At 28.5% G+C, this 22,628-nt stretch overlaps 1 protein-coding gene across 1 annotated transcript; it reads right to left on the bottom strand.

Annotated features, from left to right (window-relative positions):
- Window positions 1-122: 122 nt before the first annotated feature.
- Window positions 123-1,871, bottom strand: LOC111288726 (uncharacterized protein C594.04c-like). Its single transcript, XM_089760305.1, has 3 exons — window positions 1,587-1,871; window positions 1,251-1,514; window positions 123-776 (listed from the first exon to the last, which is right to left on the bottom strand). The coding sequence occupies exons 1-3, from the start codon at window positions 1,812-1,814 to the stop codon at window positions 297-299; spliced, it is 972 nt and encodes a 323-aa protein (XP_089616431.1). The 5' UTR covers window positions 1,815-1,871; the 3' UTR covers window positions 123-296.
- Window positions 1,872-22,628: the final 20,757 nt, after the last annotated feature.

Genomic DNA, 22,628 nt, shown 5'->3' with positions numbered 1-22,628 from the left:
ATGGAAAAATTTTGATATTTGAGGTGTCCATGAACACTTTACTTTTTGAATGTGGATCTGCCCCCGGCTCTAAGTTTGATATGACCTACAGATCTACGTGTTATAAACGTACGAGAAAATCAGACAAGAAAAAGAGTTTTATAGCAAATGAAGAAAGAATTTACATGATTTCATAGACTGATTTCTTTGGCTACCATAGACAACAACCATTTTCTCTCAAAAGACAGCAGAATACATCAAAAGTGCTGGCCACATCAAGACAGGATAACAAAGCATAGACCAACACAAACATCAGATCAGGAATCCTTATCTTTCACTGCTATAGCAGAAGATCTGAACCAAGGCACACATGCTGAGGTTGTCTTTTGATATAACCTGTATGCTTCAGCTCTGTACTCTTGTTTCAACATCCGCCGCTCCACAAGCACGGTAAGATAAGCTAAACACATGCTATTCATCAAAGCCCCGACAAAGGTCCATCCATGTCCCAGGTTCCATGCAAATACAACCAGCCCCCACCACCACAGGTTCTCCCCAAAATAGTTCGGATGCCGCGAATACTGCCACAAGCCCTGGTCAAAATTAGGGACCAAAGGCTTTCCAAGCTCTTTTAGCTTGCTATTTCTAGTGACAAAGTTATGCAGTTGTGTATCTGCAAAGTACGCTATGACAATGCCACACAAACAAACTCCAGCAGCAACAAAATCACAGATATTCAAGGGGTTATCAATGGAGTGCACGACATACAGTGGAAGACATAACCCAATCAAAAATATCTGCAGAGTTTAGTTACATGTTAGTTCATGTTCTTTCATCAGCACCTTTATTAATTTAGGTACCATTTGACAGATACTCAAGTATGACATTTGCTTCTTGCTTAGTGCAACAATAGCAACAAATTATAGCTTTCACAAAACTACTCTTTCCTTCTGACAATTCATATATCTTTGTCTATCTTATATCAGACACGTGTAAAATACGAAAATTATTGCATCACAACTAATTTCACACGCCAAATATAAAACAAAATTTTTGTTTTTGTAAAATTTTATACCGTATCAATCTCTTTTTCGTATCTTTGTATCGTATCATCATGGTCCATGTTTAAAATTGTTGATTTCATTCGCTATTAGAAAAAAAACCCAATTTAGGCAATTTACCGAACTGATCTTCCAATTAAAAAAAAAAAGTGATGAATTTAGGTTCAGAAAGAGTTAAAATTGATGAAGCAAAAATCTTTGAAAAATGACCTGATGAGAAAGGTAAACAACGAAGAAGGAAATCCACCACCAATGCTTGCCATACTGTTGACGCATATCAGTTGACCTCCAGTCTTCTCTGGCACCCCACTGCCATTTTTCACGCCTGAAATAGTTATGGGCCAGCCGAAGACCCCAAATCCAAGTCAACACTATCACAATCCTCGACCTCCACCAATCAAATTTCGCCAAAGGGTGTGTTGCATAGTAATGAACTAGCAACACAGGTATCACCGCCCAATACAAATCAATCATCTGAAACCAACCAAAAAAATCCATCAAAAACATGGGAAATTCTAAAATTACTAGTAATTAGAAACTACTGACCCAATTGCTGGATTGGATGTGGCTGATGAGCCAGAAGAGGACATTAACATTGAAGAAAAAGAAGGCATTGGCTAAAAGGAAAGGGTGGTCAAAACACCATGACCAGAGAGGAGAAAGAGAAGTACTATCATGCTGGAAATGGCGAAGAAAATAGAGATGGAATAAAATTGAAGGGAGAGGAACAAGAAACACTACGACAGCGTTTTTCAAGTTGCTGCTTCTGCTCATGTTGTTTTGTCTTGCTTTCTATGACTTGGGGCGTTGGTCGTTGAAGAGGAGCCAAGGAAGCCATGACCTTTATAGATCATACAAGACAAAAAAAAAAAAAAAAAAAAAAGGGAAACCGAAATCCATTTAAAATTACATATTTGCTCAATTCGGATTAATTTTTTATTCATTTTATTTAAGTTTAAATATTAAATATTTTTATTAGATTCATGTCTAATTTAAGATAAAAAGTGAAAAATTAAAAATATTTTAATAAAATTATATATTTTTATTAATTTTTATAAAAAAAATAATTTTATTATATTTAAATTTATTTAAATATATTAAAATTAAAATTTGATAATCAATAAAATTCAATTTGAATCTAATTAAATTAAAATTAAAATTTAAAAATTTATAATATTATACCTTAATCAAAATAATTAAATTATTTAATATTGGTGTCTTGCTTTGGGGCGTGGGACAAAGCAAAAGAGAAGTCGAAATGATGAGCAATGATTAGTGTATGCGTGGAAGGTGGCGGATGGGCTCCTACGGGCTCATCCGAATGTCCAATCACCGATGCTTCCTCATTGTGATTTTAGGCCTGCTCTTTAATCATTTGATCGATTTAGCTTCAAACAAAAAAAATTATCCGAATCTTAAATTTAATTTAATTAGTTTATATAATTATTTTTAAATAATATTTAATAAATTTTAAATTTTAAATTATAACTTTTTTTTTGTTAAAAAGAATATCACCCTCTATGATTATTTTGTTAATAAATTTTAATTTTAATTTGTTTACTTTTTTTCTTTTATTTCTAAACTATAGCTTATTTTGTTAAAAAAAAAACCTACTACCCTCTATGATTATTATTGATTCCTTTATATAAAAAAATATTATTTTTTTGAAATTTTGACATAGTGATTAAGAAACTTAGAAAGAATTAAAAGTTTTGATTTCAAATCAAAACATTCCTCCATTTTCAATGGGCTATGCTTATGCTATATACAAAAAAATTATTATCCAAATCCAAATTTTGATTTAATTAATTTATATAATTATTTTTTAAAAAATTTTATATGAAGTTGTGATTTTAGTAATACTCCTTGTCAAAGGACTAATTTGGAATGATGTAGCATTATTAATTTTAACTACCCTTACATCTTAATCGTTTGATCATTTTAATTTTAAATAAAAAATATTATCATACCCGAAATAATTTTATGTAATTATTTTTAAAAATTATATTTAATAATTTTAAAATTTATAATTTATAATTTTTTTCTATCATCAAATTACATCTTTTTACATAAAAAATATTCGAAAATCTCAAAAATTTATTACATCTCAATTTCGTACAATTTAATTTTTAAGCTTATTTGTATCTTCCGTGACATTGGTGGCTCAAAATTTCCAAATCTTCATCCAAAAAATTGTTCAAAAACCAATGATAGTAGCAGTTAAATTTGCCCACATTTGGAGTGGCAATGATTAATGAAACCTGGTTGGTTTACAGTGCTTAAAGTGCGTGTAATGATGGGTGCAGCCTATGATGGCGAACTTAATCATTATATGTTAGAATCAACAGCCTATGATGTGAACTTAATCATTACATGTTAGAATCAACAGCCTATGATGGTGAACTTAATCATTATATGTTAGAATCAACACAATGGAATCCGTAGCTTATAAAATCTTCGAAGCTCTGCTCCCAACACAGGTTCTCCGGTACAAATTTAACATGCGTGCGCAAACATTCTTGTCATTTCGATTAATTTCAAATCAAAATAGTTTACTTTTATTTTTATAAAATTAAATTAAATTTATTAATTTTAAAAATTAATTGATCAAAATTAATTTAATTGATTTAATTAATTTTTATTGATTAAATAATTAAATAATTCAAGTTAAATTATATTTTTAATTTTTTATATTTAAAATAAATTAAATAAAATTATCCAATAAAATATTCAAAATCAAAATATTAAGTTAAATTATCTTATATATGTTTAGTTTTATATAAGGTTTTGTTATATTTTGATACATTAATTATCAAATTAAATTAATTAAAAATTAAATTTTTTAAAAAATTATAATAAATAATCAATCAAAATTAATTTAATAATAAATTAATTAATCAAATTAATTTAATTCAATTGATTAATTTAATTTTAATCAAATTATAAACACTTTTACCCATGCAGATCCCCGCAATCCACGCAGCGAAAAGGTGAAACAACTGTATTGTATTGCTACCACGCCTGAGGTGGTGGGGCCGTCATGGTAATCCATAGCTGCTCCTAACACTTTTATGAGCTTAAAGAACAAAACAGAAAGAGATGGGTTGCATAGGTGGGTGAAATAGGTGCCTTTTGGGATTCATAGGTTGGCGGAGGATAATTCTATTAAGCACGCTTATGCTTGAAGCAATCATGCGTTTTTATCGCAACGTAACCTCCATCCTCACATATAAGGCTAAGGAAAAAATGAAAAAAAAATTGATTTGATTCAATTTTTTTCATTCAAATTATTGTATCGGTTTTTTGGACTGTTAGATAAATGTAAAAACAAACAAAAGTTATAATTAAAATTTTTTAATTAGATGTAATTGATGATTCATTAAAATTTATCATTTTAATAAAATTTTAAAATTAGTCAAAACTTATTAAAAATATAATTTTTTATATTTATGAAAAAAAATTAGATTCAATAGTCAATTATACGCGAAAAAAATTAGTACCTTTATAGTATCCGTTTAAAATGATATCAATTAATTATATGTTATTTTTTAATTTTAACTAAAAGATCTCAATTTTGGTATTTTAAATTAATTTTTTTTCTTTATTTTTTTATTGTAATAATTTTAATAATTTTGTTTAATTATTCTTATTTGAGAAAAATATTAAAACCCTGTTATTGAAAGAAATTTTAAAATATTTCAAGTGGTAATATTGAAAGAATTTTTCTCATATAGGGAATCTTTGATAATCATTACTCGAACTTCTTAAATATCTCAACCTTAGTGTTTCATATTTATCATCAAGATTTATGCTTGTAATAAGATATGATAACTATAATTTAATCATGATAATATTAAAAAATTTCATTTCTTATTCAATTTATTAAAAATAGATAAAAAAATTTTATCGAAAATTATTCTCAATACTTCAATATATTGATAGCATTTTAGATAAATTTTTTTATCTAAAAATTCTTAAAAAATCACTACTCGAACTTATTTAAAATATCATTCTCGAAGATTTTATTTTTTTAATAATTATTAATATTTAAAAAATTACCAATAATACAATTATATAAATGAATTTATTTCCTTAAAAAATGCATATTTTTATAAATATTTTATATTTTTATCTCTAAAAAAATCAAATTAAGAAAAAATAAAAAATTTTGTTTTGAAAAGAATTTCTAAATATTCTAATAATTTGATAATTTTTAGAAGTTTTTTCTCACTTACAAAATTCTCGGAAATCACTATTCAAACTTTTCGAAATCCCATCATCGAAAATTTATATTTAATTTTTTATTCAAGTATTTAATAATAATATTTATTTTCATGAGCATTATTAATTATTTTAAAACATGCATATTTCATGAATATTTTATTAACATGAACAATGTGAAAACCATTCATTGAGAGGCCCAAAAGTATATATAAAAATTACCCAAATAAAACTTTATGTTAAAGCCCAAGGTCATCTACTCACCTAGCCCAAGCAAATGGAGTCCAGCAACCAAAACGGATCCAAAGAAGCTGGGCTAGTAGAATGATTTGTGGGCTGCAAGTCCAAGTTGAACAGGTCACGGGCTGAATTATCGAGTCGCGTTTTCTCGGTCAACTTTTTCTTTTTTTTTAATTATATACTAAATTTTTTTCTTAATTCATTTCAAACCTTCATTTAAAAAAAAAAACTCTCCCAACTCTTTAAAAATATAAACCAATCTTCAGTCGCCGTCCAGTCGTCTCCCAAAATTAACCTACGTGATCTCCTTAAGCCCCTCTTCTTGTTTTCTAGATGATTTTTTCAAAAAATGAGTCTACTCCTAAATCTAGGTTCAAAGTCGGTGATTTCATACTTCAAAAGGTTCCTTTCCACTGCTTCAAATGCCCTTTCCTTTTAATATGTACACCTCCACCCTAAAACCTTCCTTTCCTCTAGAGACCTTGCCTGAAAATCTCTTTTTTTTTTATCAGTTGAATCTAACTATTTTTTTTATAAAGTGGCTTTGGGCACTAAGGTTCCTCCTTTCGAGGAAGATTGTGATATATTTTTTGTTTTTGGTTGTGGCCAGTTGTAGGAGGGCAAAGGTGGGGTTATTTGGTTTGGTGCTTAGGGGTTGGTTGAGTAGGAGGCTGAGGGTGGTACGGATGGCTAGTGTTGGTGCACAAGTTTTGGGTTTGTTTAAGGTGGCTTGGGTTTTTGTTCAGGGGCTATGGTGGTTCAATGGGTGTGGATGGGTGGCTATTAAGGACCTAGGTTTCTGTGAGGAGATTTTTTGGAGGGCCGGTACTGGTTCTGATGGCGAGGGTTAGTGATTAATGGTGCTTGAGGCTGGGTGATGGAGGTGGGTTTTAGGTGCCGGGGCTGTGAAGCAGGCAAAACTATAGGGGGTCAGTCGGGTGTTGGGTGTGGTGTGAATGGTGCTCGAAGGAAAGGCTAGGGTAGGTTGTGTGCAAAAGGGTTGGTCAGGGTCTGTTGGTGTGTACAGGCTTGGTTGGTGTTTAGCTAGGGTTTGTCAGGGTGTTTAAAGGGGTTTAGTGATGGTGTCGGTTAAGGGAGTGACCAGGGAAGGGCGTGACTTTGGTTCTAGATAGGCACTGGGGAAGGGTTTTGGTGTTGAGGAAGGGCTGATGAAAATGGATACAGGGACTAAAGCTAGGCTGGTGAGGGGACTTGGTGCTTGCAAAAAAAAAAAGGATGTTTAAACCCCTTTCTTTTTCTTTTTTTTTTTTTTTAGTCTTTTTAATTTATGAATTCTTATTATGAAGAAAATTTACAAAGTTTGGTGGCTGCTGGCAGTGTACAAGGTGTTGGCTGGTGAAGTGCAAGTGTCACGGACTTAAAGAAGAGTCTTGAATCTCACATCAAATATAATAGGAGGGTCATTAGGGTATAAAAGGGTTTACACCACCTCTGTCATGTGAAGTATTTTTTGTAGGATAAAATCGTGAGGTCAAGGGGGTCAGAGCGGACAATACCTCACAAGGATGTGAACCGTGGCGGTCAGGCTGATTCGGGACGTCGAAAGGGTGAATATCCAGGTCCTGAAGCCACACGGGTTAGGAGATTAAGTCTCGACCCGTGACAAGTGGTATCAGAGTCAGCCCTAAATCGTTCGATTCATGTCGAGCGTCTCGAGGGAGGTAGGTAGGGTGGCCAGCCTCCGTGACGAGGTTGGGTGAAGGAGAATGTCACGGACCTAAGGAGGAGTCTTGAATCCCACATCGAACATAATAGGAAGGTCACTGGGGTATATAAGGGTTCACACCGTCTTCGTCTTGTGAGACGTCTTTTGTAGGACAAAACCGTGAGGTCAGGAGTCAGAGCGGACAATACCTCACAAGGGTGTGAACCGTGGCAGAAAGGCTGATTCGAGACGTCGGAAGGGTGAATGCCCGGGTCCCAGAGCCGCGTCGGTTCGGAGCTTAAGTCTCGACCCGTGATAAGTGGTATCAGAGTCAGTCATAAACCGTTCGATCCACGCCAAGCACTTCAAGGGAGGCAGGCAGGGTGGTCAGCCTCCGTGACGAGTGCGTCACGAAGTTGGGTGCGGGAGAATGTCACGGGCCTAAGGAAGAGTCCTGAATCTCACATCGAACATAATAGGAGTGTTACTGGAGTATAAAAGAATTCACACCACCTCTGCCTTATGAGGCGCTTTTTGTAGGACAAAACTGTAAGGTCAAGGGGGCCAGAGCGAACAATACCTTACAAGGGTGTGAACCGTGACGGTCAGGCTGATTCGGGACGTCGGAAGGGTGAATGCTCGGGTCTCAGAGCCGCGCGGGTTAGGAGATTAAGTCTCGACCCGTGACACAGGACCCTGGCTTGTTAAGGCCAAAATTAGGCAGTTTCTTACCTTGATACAGTGACTGACGACCACGTCAATTTATTTTTTTAGTTCTGTTTTTCTACCCTTTTGTAATTTATTTCTTTTTTGTAATTTATTTTTATTTGATAATTAATTTTTTGTAATTAATTAACTTTTATTTTATACTTTTTTTTATTAATTAAATAAATCCTAAATGATAAAAAATAATAATAATAAAATCAAAATTAAAATGATTAATACCAAATAAACTCAAATAAATTTAATTTGATTTAATGTTTAAATTGGCTCAAATATGAACATGTAACTTAAGCATAAAAATCAATCATGTTTGAATTGATCTTGACAAAATTTGGTGTTTACACAATATTTCAATTTGAATCAGATTGTTTTTTTTTTTAATTCAATTCGAACAGGATATTGTCTATTTGATTCAAATAAAATATGAAATATTTCAATTCGGTTTGAATTAATTTTCAAATCATGACATGAAAAAATAAAAAATGTTTGTATCAAATCAAATTATATTTTTTAATTAATTTTTATCTAAAATTTAAATTTTTATTAAGTAAAAATAATTATTTTATAATTAAATTTATTTATATAATATAAAAATAAATAAATAAATTGTAAAATTCAATTGGAATCAATTCGATTTCAATAAAATTTGGATTCTTCAATTTTAATAAAGCTTGAATTTAGATCAAATTTTAAAAATTTGAAGTACCAAAATATCTAAATTAGGGATGTAATCAAACATAGCGGAATCAATATAATAAGAGGCTCGAGCTCAAACTCGATTTAAATTTTGTTGCTCAAAACTTAGCTTGAACTTGATCAAATTTTAATTTTTAAACTTGAACTTGACTCGAAATAAAAATCAAGTTATTTAAGCTCGTTTGATTAGGCTTGTTTAATAAAAAATGAACTCTATTCTCATGCTCAATTTTAAGCTAGATTATATGTTCGAACTCGAGCTCAAACTCGAATTGATATATATAAAGATAAAATAATAGTTTTTTATTAAAGTAATAAAATATATTAAAATTTAAAAACTCGATTAGGCTCGTGAACTATTCGAGTCAGGCATTAAGATACTAGAACTCGGCTCACTCAATAAATTAAGCTATTCGAGCTTGAACTCAATTCGATAATAATTGAGTCGGATTTGAGTTTTATCTAAAGTCATGCTATATTTTTTTGCCAAAACAGTGATAGCCTTAATGATCTGCTTATCCAAGTCATTCACTCTATATGCATCCAGGCGGTCAACATAAAGTGAAATATCTATAGTCTTATTCAAAAGAAACATGCATGATGATTACAAGATTTTGTTTTTAAGTAAAATGAATTGCATCATGTAGTAAAACTAATTCAAAAAAGAAAATCTTACTATCATTTAGTGAGAAGTATATAATTAAATTAAATTTATCATACAACAAATAAAATTCTAACTTACATTGCTTAATTCAAGTGCTGAACCTTTGATCAACTCGAAAGCTTAGAGATTGACATATCCAGCCTCTACAAGTCCTGGTGTATCAATTACATTATATGTAAACCCTGCCCAAGAGCATGACACCATCACAGATCTCAACCCTTATGATTGCAAACAAACAAATGCAATGACAATTCAAGCTTATGAAATTGAAAATAGCATAAAAGAATTAACCCAAGAATGTTAAAGAACAGACAAAAGCAATATTCACCTAAAAAGCAATGACTCGAACAAATTGCTTCCCAAGAAGAGAATTGATAGTGGAAGACTTTCCTACACTGCCTTTGCCCATAACAAGGATAGTCAAAGTGTTGACATTTTGCAATTTTTTGAAACAATTAAAACCATCTAGAGTAAGAGAAAATAATGTATGAATCGGTTACTCAATGGCAACATTTATCTCTTCCACTCAATTCATATCACATAATCATATTATTGAAAAAGACCAACTATTTATTACATATTGATGTATGAGTCTATTGAAATAAATATTCATTGTTTAATTGTCACATATGATGCGTAATAAATGGTTGATTTTTCATTAATGTGATTACATTGCATAATTTGAAACGAAAGTACATATACTAATATAGAGTAATCGTTTCTTATAATCTTTTTTTCTAGATATGAAAGGGATTAAAGTGTTTATCAAAACCTCTTACTTTAATTTTCACGACAACTTAACAATTTTGTTTGTATAGTGAGGAATTGTTGAAGCCTGAACCATTCACGAGTGAGAGGGGTACCCATTATTGTAAACAACATAAAAACCAGAAAAACCAAATAAAAAACTTGTAAGAAAAAGCAATAAACCCTACACCCTAAAAGTGGATAACATGGTAAAATGCTTAAGCTAACTTGAAATGTAGCTTAAAAAATGACATGGGTCCATTTTCTTTTGACAGGGAGAGTTCTAAGTTTTATTGGCCAATCTTCGGGGTTAAAACTTGAGAAAGAGAATAAAAAAGATAAAGTAGGGAATACAGCTGGTGGAAGAAACAAAAACCTTTAAGTGGGCATTTGGTTCACCGAATGTTACATTTCGGGAGATAAAATGATTTCAAAAAAAGTGTGAATTTCTTACAAAGGGTGATTCTATGTGGTATAAGAATGTTAGAATCCTATGTTTGGTTCGAGAGAAAGTTAGATTACTTAATAAAGTTTTTTTACAATAATATCCTTCATTACATGTCAAATATGTCATTTTTATTAAATCTAATGAGTGTTTGACCAACAAAATGTGAATTCAAATATAGATTTTTTATTAAAAAATAAAAAATATACAATAAAAGAGTACATTAATGTAATAAAAACATCGTGATTGTCTTAGAAAAAATAGAAATTAAACAAAACAACATTTTTCTAAACAGAAATGCAGTATTTGATTTGAAAAACATTGTATTTAAGTAAAAATAAAAAAATTTAAAAGTACAAACATGACATTTATGTAATAAAAATATCATATTTGCAAGTGTTTTGATCTTGATGAGTGTGCCCAATCTTTTCAAATCAAAAACTTTCTTTTGCTGCCATATTGCCAAAACAACTTTTTATTGGCCCCATTTTCTTTACCTTGCTTAACTGCTCGTGGGGTAGTTATAATACAGATCCAAGTCTACCATGTTTTACTATTCATTACTTTAACCAATGTAGCCTTAGCTGATTCACTTTATTTATTCGAGTCAGCACCTCATAGAAAAAAAAAAAAACCCAAATTTTTTTTTCATTTTTTGGGATTTCTTTTTGTTTCAATCAAAAATTCAAAAACCTAGATTAAGATTGAAGCTAATTCATCAAAGGATGTAATATAAAGTAATTAAAGGTTGAGTCTTTAGGATGTTTCCAATGGGAAATAGAAGAAAATTTGTTTGAAATGAAGCTAGGTAAAAGGTTTCCATAAAGTACATTCCCACAAATGGTTTCCTTCTTTGATAGCCCAATCACAATTTATCTTTATCCATCTTTATTCAGGGCTTTTCCATTTAACAATTTTCTCTTTACTTTCTTTAATTACTTCAGCCATTTTCTCAATCTTCAACATTTTTCCATACTTTGTAGTTGCATTTCAAGCTCATTGCACAGTTTTCACAATCTTTATTCATTTTTATTAATATTGGCTTTACATCTACTTTTTCATATATGCCAATATATAAAGGACATATTCACAACTATATGTTATTTTGTAGTTCATTGCATAGTTCTCACAATCAGCTTGTCACATGCTTTCATTTTTTTATTATTTCTAATTATTAAATTTTTTATTGTATGTATTACTTTATTAATTCAACTTGTGAACTCTATAAACTTCATTATTAATTGTGATAAAAATTTTTGAGTTTTTTTTTATTTCTTTTAAAAAATTAACCAAAATAACATTAAAGAAAAAATGAAATGATAAAAGATAGAAAAAAAAACCTTGTAATCAATAAAATATAATTTGTCCATTTCTTATTTACATCTTGCATTTAGACTTGTACATAAGTATATTTGTTGTCGTTGCTAGGCTTTTGTTTGAAGGTTAATAAATTCATATCATTAAAAGTCATTCAAGTATTTACTTTTAATTACTAAAAAGAAAAATAAATTTGGCCAAAAAAGAGAAAAGAAAAGAAGATACAAATAAATTTGGCCATTGGGAATTTGAATGCAAAGGGTTATAAAGTTTATAACCATTAGATTAATTTTATTAAAAAATTTATGGGATGTTCAAAAAAATTTTTCCTTTAATTTTATTATCCTTTCACTTTCAAAGACTGGTTTTCAGGTTCATTAAAAAGGTTTTCAAGCCCAAGGTGTCAATTTTGTAGCTTTCCTACTATGTTTTCTCATGTTATGCCATCATCAAAACAAAAATACAGAAACAATCTCCTTGAGTTCCAAAATGCGTTGGCTTCTTTTAAGGCAGTCAACTTTGATGCAAATATATAAGGTTTCACACATGAGAACAATCGATTCTAGTTTATAGCAGTCGACTACTTTTGTGTTTTCTTGAAATAGAAGACTTTCAAATTTCAAGAAGTCGATTGCCTCTAAGTTAAGCAATAGACTAGTTTGATTTCCAACCATAGCAGTTAATTGCAAAAGGGTTAGGAATCAATTAGTTTTCTGTTATATTAAATCCAAAATTCATAAAAATTTTGGTACATATTTAAAGTGCATGGCAATTGACTGCTCCTTATGCCTAGCCTATAACAGTTGGTTCCATTAATTGTAGTAATCAACCACTATTAAGACAAGTTTTCTTTCTCAAGTGTTTTACATCATGAAACTTGACTTATGTTACTTCATTGCTTGTTTAAGTTATTCTTTCACCTATTTTAAAAATAATTCTAACATATATATCCTTCTAAAAGCATGAAAATTGCCTTTTCTTTTCATAAAAAAGATGAAAATTTCCACAAAACAAGTTGGATAGACCACATGGCACAATCATAATAAAAGGCAAGTCAAGCAATTACATAGGTCAGACAAACCACATGGCATAATGATAATAAAAAGCAATTAAAGCAATTACACATTGATGACCTTATAATTTATAGGTATTTACAAATCCTGTTAAAGTTAAAATTTTAAAAATTTTCATGAATTTTACTTAATAATGGTGTAAATTGATGATTTTCAAGTTTGCATGAAAAAATTAATTATTTTGAAAATAAATGCTAAAATCCATGCAAACCATGCAAATGTGACAAGATGAGGCCATGCATGTAAGAAAAAGTGATCCATGCAAAGATGGTAATCATGTCCAGTCCAACATGAACCAAGAAACCCATAGGATCTAAATGATATTCGGCCAAAACTAAAATGGAATACAAGAGTGATTTTTGTAAATTCTAAAGAATCACATGATTAGTGCAACATCAAATAGATATAGTCTATAAATTTTGATTTGATGAATCTCCTAGATATGGTCTTTAATATTTGGCTGAATCTTCTTCTTGAATTGTAAATTATGTTGGCTTAAAGAAAGGGCAACAAAAATATTAAAGGTAAGAGCAAAATTCGACTAATCAAGATCAACCACATTTTTAAAGATTCTTTAATTAATGGGACCTTAATTGATTTTAAGATCACCTTCTAAAGTTAAGAATGTTAGGTTCATCCCTCCTTAGTCGAACTTTGTACTATAAAAAAGCCATGACCTTCACTTCGAATACCTTCTTCATTCTTCTCTCTTTAGTTTAAAATCTCTTAATTTTCTAAGTCTTTTTCTTGTCACTTACATTAAACTAGGGTGATAAATTAGCCTAAATCTTTTCTAATTTCTTTGTAATTCTTGGTTAGGGTGACAAACTAACCATAGTTTTGTTTTCTACAGCTTTTTCTTAATACAAGTTCTTTTTCTATTTTTATTCTAAAATCTCTTTCTCTATCTTCACATAGACTATTTATTTTCTTTATAAGCTTTCAAATCTCTATTTTATGCTTTCTTTACAATTAGAAATATTTAACTCTTTTATAAGTTTTTTATTTTTTTTTATTTTTTTGCATAATTGTTTTGCCTTTTGAAGCTACTAAGTGATAGTTAGTTAGCTTGACATTCAGTTATCACATTTTCAATACTTTTCTTTCAATTACAACCAATCAACTTTTCAATTTGTTTAAATATAAAGCTAGAAAAAATATCCTTTGGTTCTTGGCTCTCCACCCAACACATAATTTTTGTGGGAATGATACTCTACTTACTCACTTTATTACTTAATGCAACTTATGCACTTGCAACCTAAAAAGTAACAATCAAGTTTTTGACATGTTGCTTAGGATTATATCGATGCTAGAAGACCAATATCAATAACATTTCTTTTTATTTTGTAATTTAGACTTTTATTTTTGATCTAGTGTGTTCTTTATTTTTCTTCCTATATGTTTAATTTTTATTGTAGTGAGATCAGAACCTTTGAGGACTATGCTAAGCCATCTTATGAGTATTTCTGCATTTAACTGTCATTTTAAGACCTTAGATCATGGAGCACTATTGAAATGTATAATGAAAACCCTCTGTAGTCATAGCATAACAATTAGCCTCTTTAACTAAAAAGTAGATGCTCTTGAAAGAAAACATAAATTTAGACATGTTCAGTCAGTTCAAAGCATATTTAATAATTGTCATAGTTATAGAGTGTAATACTATAATAATAGTTGTCAAGATAATCAATCCAACTTTTACGTAAACACTTACAGTCTAGATAGGGAGGATTATCTTAGTTATGCATAAGGGAAAAATAAAAAATAGTCATCCATATATACCTTTAACTATAATATGTACCTTTTATCTTTTCAGTACTTTTCACCACCATAACACTTGCCATCATATGACCCATCATCTCTTCCTCAAACAGAACCTGCCCTTGATGAAACTTTCATAGGATTAATTCAAAATCAAGCCATCGTCCTTAAAGCTTAGATTGCCAATTTGAAAACCTTAATGACCATGTAGATCCAAGTTGGTTAGGTGAAATGGAATGTACATTAAAGGATGATCAAAGGAAATGAAAAGTGGTGTATGTTGCTAATGACAATGATAAAGACCTAATGGATGAACCAATGGTAGTTAACTTGTTTGGTTTTGTAAAAAGACCTGAAGAGGAGTGCTTTGAAGAGGGAATGACTAAATAAAAGCAAAATGATAAAATGCTCATTGTGATTCATTTACCAGCATTTGTTAAGGTGGTGTGGACAAAGAGGTGTTGGAAGTGGGAGATCATTTTTATGTCATGGAAGTAAAATCGACTCTACCGAACATTATTAATGAATCTAACATTAATCATAGTGAAGTTGACTCTGAGCCTTACAATCCACCCTTGCCAATTCTTCAACCTTATGAAGATTATGATTTGAAATTAAATAAGGTGGAAAAACATGTTGTTGAGGGTTGTTCTATTTAAAATGTGCTTAAACTTTCAAAAAACCCATTGTCAAGCTTAAAAAAAAAAAAGAACACATCACCCACTCTAATTATGCCAACCATGGAAGAACCTTTAACCTAAGAGACTAACCATATATTTTTCATTGTTATATCTCTTTCACTGGTACTGAAGCCAGTACCCACTTACTGTAGTATATTTGTAATGAAGGCATTGTTAGAGGTAGGAGATCTAGTCACAACAATTGAGCATTATTACCTTTTAGAGCCTAATGTTGATAAAGACTAAGAAGTAAGACTATTAAGTGGGTGAATGCTGGTATGTAGTGTAGGGTAGTCACATAACCTTTTAGATATTTAGGTATGATCCAGTTTGACTAAAACTAACGTTGCTTGGGAAATAACCTAATTTTTATATTAATTGTTAAGTTATGTTTATTTATTTTCTTTTTTTTTTTTGTTAGAATAGGTATGTATTGATTTGGTTTGTTTGTTCGTTTTATTTGTTTTAGGATAAATATAGAGTAAGGATGAATAAATTATTCCTAAGAAAGTCTACAAGTTTTGATCTTAAAAGAAGAAAAGATAGAGTAGTTTTGCTTTACCCTAACTTTTTAATTGTTTTAATTAAGATGTCATGCAATTCAAGTGTGAGGGAGGGAAAATTTTTGTGCAAAATGCTTTTTCAAAATCTTTTCAAAAGTTACCCTAAAAGTTTTTATTTTCAAATCAAGTTAACATGCCTTCAATCATAATAATGCAATTTTAGTTAAGTTCTAACAAGTTAATCATGAGTGACATATGTATAATCTTGGGACAGATATGAATGTAGGAAAAACATGAAATGAAATCTTAAGTATGTTATTTTTTAGATTGTTTATTTTTATACATGTGAATTTAATCTTGATATTTGACATGCATTAATTTTTGTGAAAAGTCATGTGAATATAAAATTGCATAAAAATTTAAGACATTAGTATAATTTCAGAATTTGCCTACTTAAACCTTGAGACAAAATCTTAGACTATGTTTGACTTAATAAATGATTTAGGCCATCATTGAACCATTTAAGTCTTTTTCAAGCCCACCTATAAATAAGCATCTTTAGTACCCTATTTTTTAGCCTTTATATTTTTTTTCTTTGTTATTTAACCAGATTGATAAGCTCAAGGCCTTTCTATGAATTATCTATCTTTTTCTAATCCCACCATATTGCTTATGCATGTTAAGAATAAAATAAGAGAACAAGTTACATAAAGTAAGGGAGGCATAAAGAAAAAAAAAGTACAAAAGCTAAAAATGACTATGAAAAAAAAAAAGCCAAAAATGGCTTAGTAAAAAAAAAAAAGTGAAAAATCCGAAAATGGCTACGAAAAAAAAAAAAAAAACAAAGATGTCTTTACCTTGAAAAGCCTTGTAAAAGTTCTCAAATCCAAATTTGAGTAAGCAAAGGGTTCTAAGCCTAAAATTTTTTTTTTCTTACCTTGATCCTAACTTTACATTTCAAGCCAATAAAAACTTATTGATCTTAAATCAAGTATATAAGCCTACATTAGTGGAAAGGGAATGAGAAAAGTAAACCTATGAAGTATGCTTTATCTTTGATTCAATATGTGATGACATATTTTATATACTTTTTACTTAAATTGCATACATAGATTAAAGACAGATTGATTACACATATATGAAAAATGCATGAAAATGAAATCTTACTTATGATTAAATTTTATGTTTAACTATGTTCATAACTATCTTGACATTATACTATAGTGCATGATTGATAACTTGTGACATGTTAATTATGAACGCATCTTTGTGATTGTTGGCAATAATAACTTGAGAATTTGTTTAAGAACAAGCAAAAAACTAAGTGTGGGGTGTCATGACCTTATAATTTATTGCTATTTACATATCATTTGAGACTTTAAATTTTAAAAATTTTCATGAATTTTGTTTAATAACGGTGTAAATTAGTGATTTTCAGGTTTGCATGAAAAAATTAATTACTTTGAATGTAAATGCTAAAATCCATGCAAAACATGCAAAGGTGACAAGATGAGGCCATGCATGCAAAGATAAGTGATCCATGCAAATGTGGTAATCATGTCCAGCCTAGCATAAACCAAGAAACTCATAGTATCCAAATGATATTTGGCCAAAGCTAAAATGGAATGCAAGATTGGTCTTTGTAAATTCTAAAGAATCCCATGACTAGTGCAAAATCAAGGAGATATAGTCTTTAAATGTTGATTTGCTAAATCACTTAGGTATGGTCTTTAATATTCGATCAAATCTCTTTCTTTAATTACAAATTATATTGACTTGAAGAAAGGGCAACATAAGTATTGAAGGCAAGACAAAATTTGACTAATTAAGATCAATCATATTCATAAAGATTTCTCAATCAATTAGACCTTAATTGCTTTCAAGATCACCTTTCAAAGTTAAGAATGTCTAGGTTCACCCCATTGGTTGAACCTTATACTATAAATAGGTCATGAACTTCACTTGTAAAGCATTCACGAATCCCTTCTTCCATTATTTTCTCTTTAGTTTAGGATTTTTTTAGGTTTCTAAGTTTTTTTCTTGTCATTTACATTTGGCTATAGTGATAGACTAACTTAAATCTTTTCTAATTCTTTCGTAATTCTTGGTTAGGGTGACAGAGTAACCATAGTTTTGTTTTCTACAACTATTTCTTAATACAAGTTCTCTTTCTATTTTCATTTTAAGATCTCTTTTTTTATTTACACCCAGACTCTTTCTTTTTTTCAAAAACTTTCAAATCTCCGTTTTATGCCTTCTTTACAATAGATAATATTAAATTCTTTTACAAGCTTTCTATTTTTTTTTTTTATTTTCTTACATAATCATTCTATCTTTGGAGCTACTAAATGACGGTTAGTTAGCTATTCAATTATCACATTTTCTATACTTTACTTTCAATTACAATTAATCAATTTTTTTATCTATTTAAATATAAGGTTAGAAAGATTCTCCTTTGGCACTTGGTTTTACACCCTACATATAATCCTCGTGAGAATGATATTATACTTACTTTATTACTTGATGCGACCTATGCACTTACAGGATAAAAAGTAACAATCACACATTAAATGTAAAGTTTTCTATGATTCTGTTTTCATTGAGCTTTTGACTAACTTAATCTCTTTAACAATACCAAAATTTAATTTGTTGGCATTTAAAACTATAACAAGCCAAAGAAAAACTTTTCAAAGACATAATTATCCATTTTTATTTTTTTGACAAATCATTCAATTATTTGTTACTAAACTACATTTTACAAAAACTATAATTAGGCCGAGAGAAGACACAGCTAATCCAAATGGGAAAAAGCAAAATATATTTGTTTATAACCATTACTAGTATACCATAATCATAAAAGCTAAAAAGACGAACCATTTTGCTCATTTAGATCCCAACAACATGTATAAAAAAATTTAGATCAATCAAATTGTTCTTTCATAACACAATTTAAGTATTTGATTAAGATCTTGTTCAAAATCTAAGCACTTAGTTTTGTAGCAAAAATAATAGAAACAAAGTAAGTCACATTTAAATAAAGAAAATGAAAACTCAAAACAACAAAACAAAAAATGAAAAGGAAAAGCAATGACCTAAGAATTCATTCTACATGAGATGTGTGTTTTCTCTTTCATCTTAAACACTTAAGAAGATAGCCTGCAGATGCGATAAAACTCATACTTTTCCAACTAAAACCTTCTTCTTTTTATTTGATCAAAACAAAAAAAAGGCAAAAGAATATATTGGGAAGATGAGGAAGAGTGTGTGTAAATATGGGTAATTAGATGGGTTAATGGGAAAACCACTAAAACCACCCAAAGAAAAACTATTAAAGGTGATCATTGTTGCTCACCTAAAATTAATCAATAAGTCCCTCTGATATCTTCACTTGATCCATTAATTTTTTTTTTCATTCCTTCTATTCTATACAATACACTAATAAAAAGAAATGAAGGATTACCCAAAAAAGTTAATAGCTTTAATGAAGCTAAAAACAAGTACATACTCGATGAAATTGAAAACGGGTGTAGTTGGTAATGGTATATCATGTGTGGTAAGGTTTCTGGGTGTGCTCTTTTTTGAGAGACTTTTTTAAAAATTAAAAGTCTTGTATAAGATAGAGATGAGGAATCCTAAATTCTTTAATCCATCAAGTTTCCTATTTCATTTCATGAGATCATAATTTTTTTTTTCAATTTAGTTCATAAAATATGTTGAAAACGTTAAAAAAAATGTCACATGTAAATTCAACCTCTCATTCATCATCATCATTGAAAACATCATCATTGAAAATAGGGAATTTATAAAATTGTGTACTGTTTTTTTTTTTTTTTTTGTGTTTTTACTAGTAGTTTGTTATACACTTTAACTGATAGTTCGAAAGAAGGTAAGGGTGTAAACCAATCGAATATGAATGAATTTTGTTATATACATGATTTATTCGTTTAATTAACGAAGCTAAAATATTGTTTGTGATTGTTTGTTAAATTTAATAAACAAACAAAAATCAAGCATGTTCATGAACTATTTATATACTTAAATGTAAACAAACAAATATGAATGAGCTTTATTATGTTCGTAATATGTTCATTTAATTAACGAACCTTGTAATATTGTTCATGATTATTTGTTAATCTCAATAAATGAATAAAAACAAGCCTATCCACAAATTGTAAAAATATGTATTTCATATTTTTATGTCGACATAAATTATGACAAACTTTCATTAAAGCTCTTTAACTGAAGACCAGCAATAATAACTCTTTGCTTGATTTTCATTATTTTAACTTAACTACCTATTAATCATATTGATATTTTTTCATAAAAGAGGTTGTAGTTTAATAATAGGAAAAAATGTTGTCACATGAGTAGCGATTTAACCTCAAATTTATTAAATGTCTAAACTTTAAAATAATTATATGAACTAATTTTACTAAACTTCAGGTTCAATTATATTGATACTTTTGATTTTAGTTTTTGAAACTTATTCCAGTAATTTCACTTGGGCTAAAAACATGTCAAGGATATAGGACCAATATCGAAAATTGTCCTGGGTTCCAATTCATGGCTCCTAAAATTTAAGAAAAAAAATCCGTACATATAAATTGCCTATTGCTTTACTCTTTATTTATAATTTGTTTATAACCCATGAGATGTACGGGTTAATGTTTATATATATATATATATATATATATTATTATACACACAAATAGTTTTTTTAATAAAAAAATACAAATTTTACATATACATATATCTATGTGACATTTAAGAAAATAAAACTTTTAAAATATTCAATGAGCAATATTGTTAAAGAAAATAAAGTGAATATATCTTATAGAAAATTCTGAATTAACTCAAGATTACTTTATTAATTTTGCATTGTTTATATTTATTCCAATTTACAAGTTAATATTATTTTAAAAAAATAAACTTATATGTTAGATTTATAAAAATAACTCACTTTCATGTAATTATTAACCCAAATGAATATATAAATGAAAATTCAATTACCAAAATTCAAATACACAAAAGGATTTTGCAACCAATATAAATATTTGTCTACAAAATCAATTTTCAAAAAGATATAGTATAATAATTTGAAAACTATATATAAGTATTAAAATTTTCATTGATTTCATTTCCATTACTTGCTTTTATTATGGGAGTGTTTGACAAAACATTAAATGCGTAATTACTACTAATTTGAATATTTTCAATATAATTAGTTCTAATTTTGTTAATAGTCAATTTTTATTATTTTTAACTAATTAAATAAAAAAAATTTTTTGTTATTTATATTAAATTACTCCAAGTTAAAATTCATACAAAAAATAATAAAACTTTAATTCTCATCATTAACAGCAAATTCATTTTTTTTCATAATAGCAAATTTTTCGTTGTAAATGCAAATTTGTATGTTACAAAAATAACGTTAAAAATAGTTTACGTCCCGAATAGTTGGTTCTGGTTTTTAAAATCTCTTTCAAATACTAATGAATAATGCCAATTTAGATAATAAAAATTTTATCTCATAATGTTTTTAAATATAATAATAAATACAATAATTAATAAAAAAGATAAATATAAAATCTTCTCTCTCGCTTTCTTTTTGGTTATGAAGATATTTATATATAAATAATGCATACTTAAAAATGATAAACAAAAAAAAAAAATTAGATATACATTTGTACAAATTTTTTTATGAATTAAAACGTGGTCTTATGGAATTAAAGGACATTATATAAAAGTATTTCGCATCAAAATAGTATTTCATCTATAATAATGCTATGGCTTAATTACAAAAATTACAAAATAAAATAAAATATAAAAATATACAACTAAATATGCATATGTATATATTTTTTATTTGAAAAAAAAAAAAACTACCCACTTTAAAAAAAATGCACACTTTTTTAAAATATTATTCTTGTCCAAAATACAACTTTTCTTATATATGGGAGATAATAGAAATTATTTATAAACATTTATTCATAAAAAAAATTAGAAAAGGAGATAATAAAGTTTAAAAAATAAAATCATTGACAATACCACTTTATTAGTGATGTTAATAACAAAACAAGCTTCCTAAGTACTAAAATAAGTTTATGAAAAAGTAAGATATGCTAATAAACATGCAAAAAAAATTGTATAGTATCCAAAGGAATATAAATAATCTAACAATTTGATAAACCAAAATAATGTAAAAAATAACAATAAAAAGAATTAAAAAATATATAAAATATATAAAACCAAGGAAATATACTACAAAATATACTACAAACGGATAAATTAAGGTAGCACAAAATTAAATTGTATTAAAAAAATGAAAGAAAAATGTTTTAACACGCATTGGTTATTGCATAAAAAATAAACTAAATAAAAAGTTAGCCGATTAAGTTTAAAATCCATGTCTACAATCACCTTTATAGGATGGTGTTTATAGCCAACATAAATTATTTATGGCAAAGGAAAAATCCCTATGATTTTAAAATTTGACTAATTTTGCATAGCAAAAAAGGAAATAAATACTTGCCTTCATTATCAAATTCCTTCCACATAAAATTTACATATTACCATATATATATATATATGGTGTAAATATTAGTTATTTAGAAGTAATAATTGCAATTAATTTTTTAAAATTATTTGTTAAATTAAGAATGTATATTTATTAGATGCAAGACACGTGATAATTGTTTAAAATTGTCCACATATCAAAATAATAGAAATTCTACATTAGACTTATTTTCTTTTTTACCAAAAGTTTTGATTTTTATATATTTATATAAGATTTTTATTACATTGGGTTTAGTTTTTATTTCTTTTTTTTTGTCCTTTAATGATAATAAAAGG

Source organism: Durio zibethinus, chromosome 4, assembly GCF_047325235.1.
Source record: "Durio zibethinus cultivar Kanyao isolate XHJ-2024 chromosome 4, ASM4732523v1, whole genome shotgun sequence".
NCBI lineage: Eukaryota > Viridiplantae > Streptophyta > Magnoliopsida > Malvales > Malvaceae > Durio > Durio zibethinus.
This window is presented reverse-complemented; position numbering and strand designations above follow the sequence as displayed.

Coding starts and splice junctions, on each gene's coding strand:
- LOC111288726 (XM_089760305.1), bottom strand. CDS start 1,814: ATGAGCAGAAGCAGCAACTTGAAAAACGCTGTCGTAGTGTTTCTTGTT. Junction 1,515..1,586: donor ACATCCAATCCAGCAATTGG/GTCAGTAGTTTC, acceptor GGTTGGTTTCAG/ATGATTGATTTGTATTGGGC. Junction 777..1,250: donor TTGTTTACCTTTCTCATCAG/GTCATTTTTCAA, acceptor TAAACTCTGCAG/ATATTTTTGATTGGGTTATG.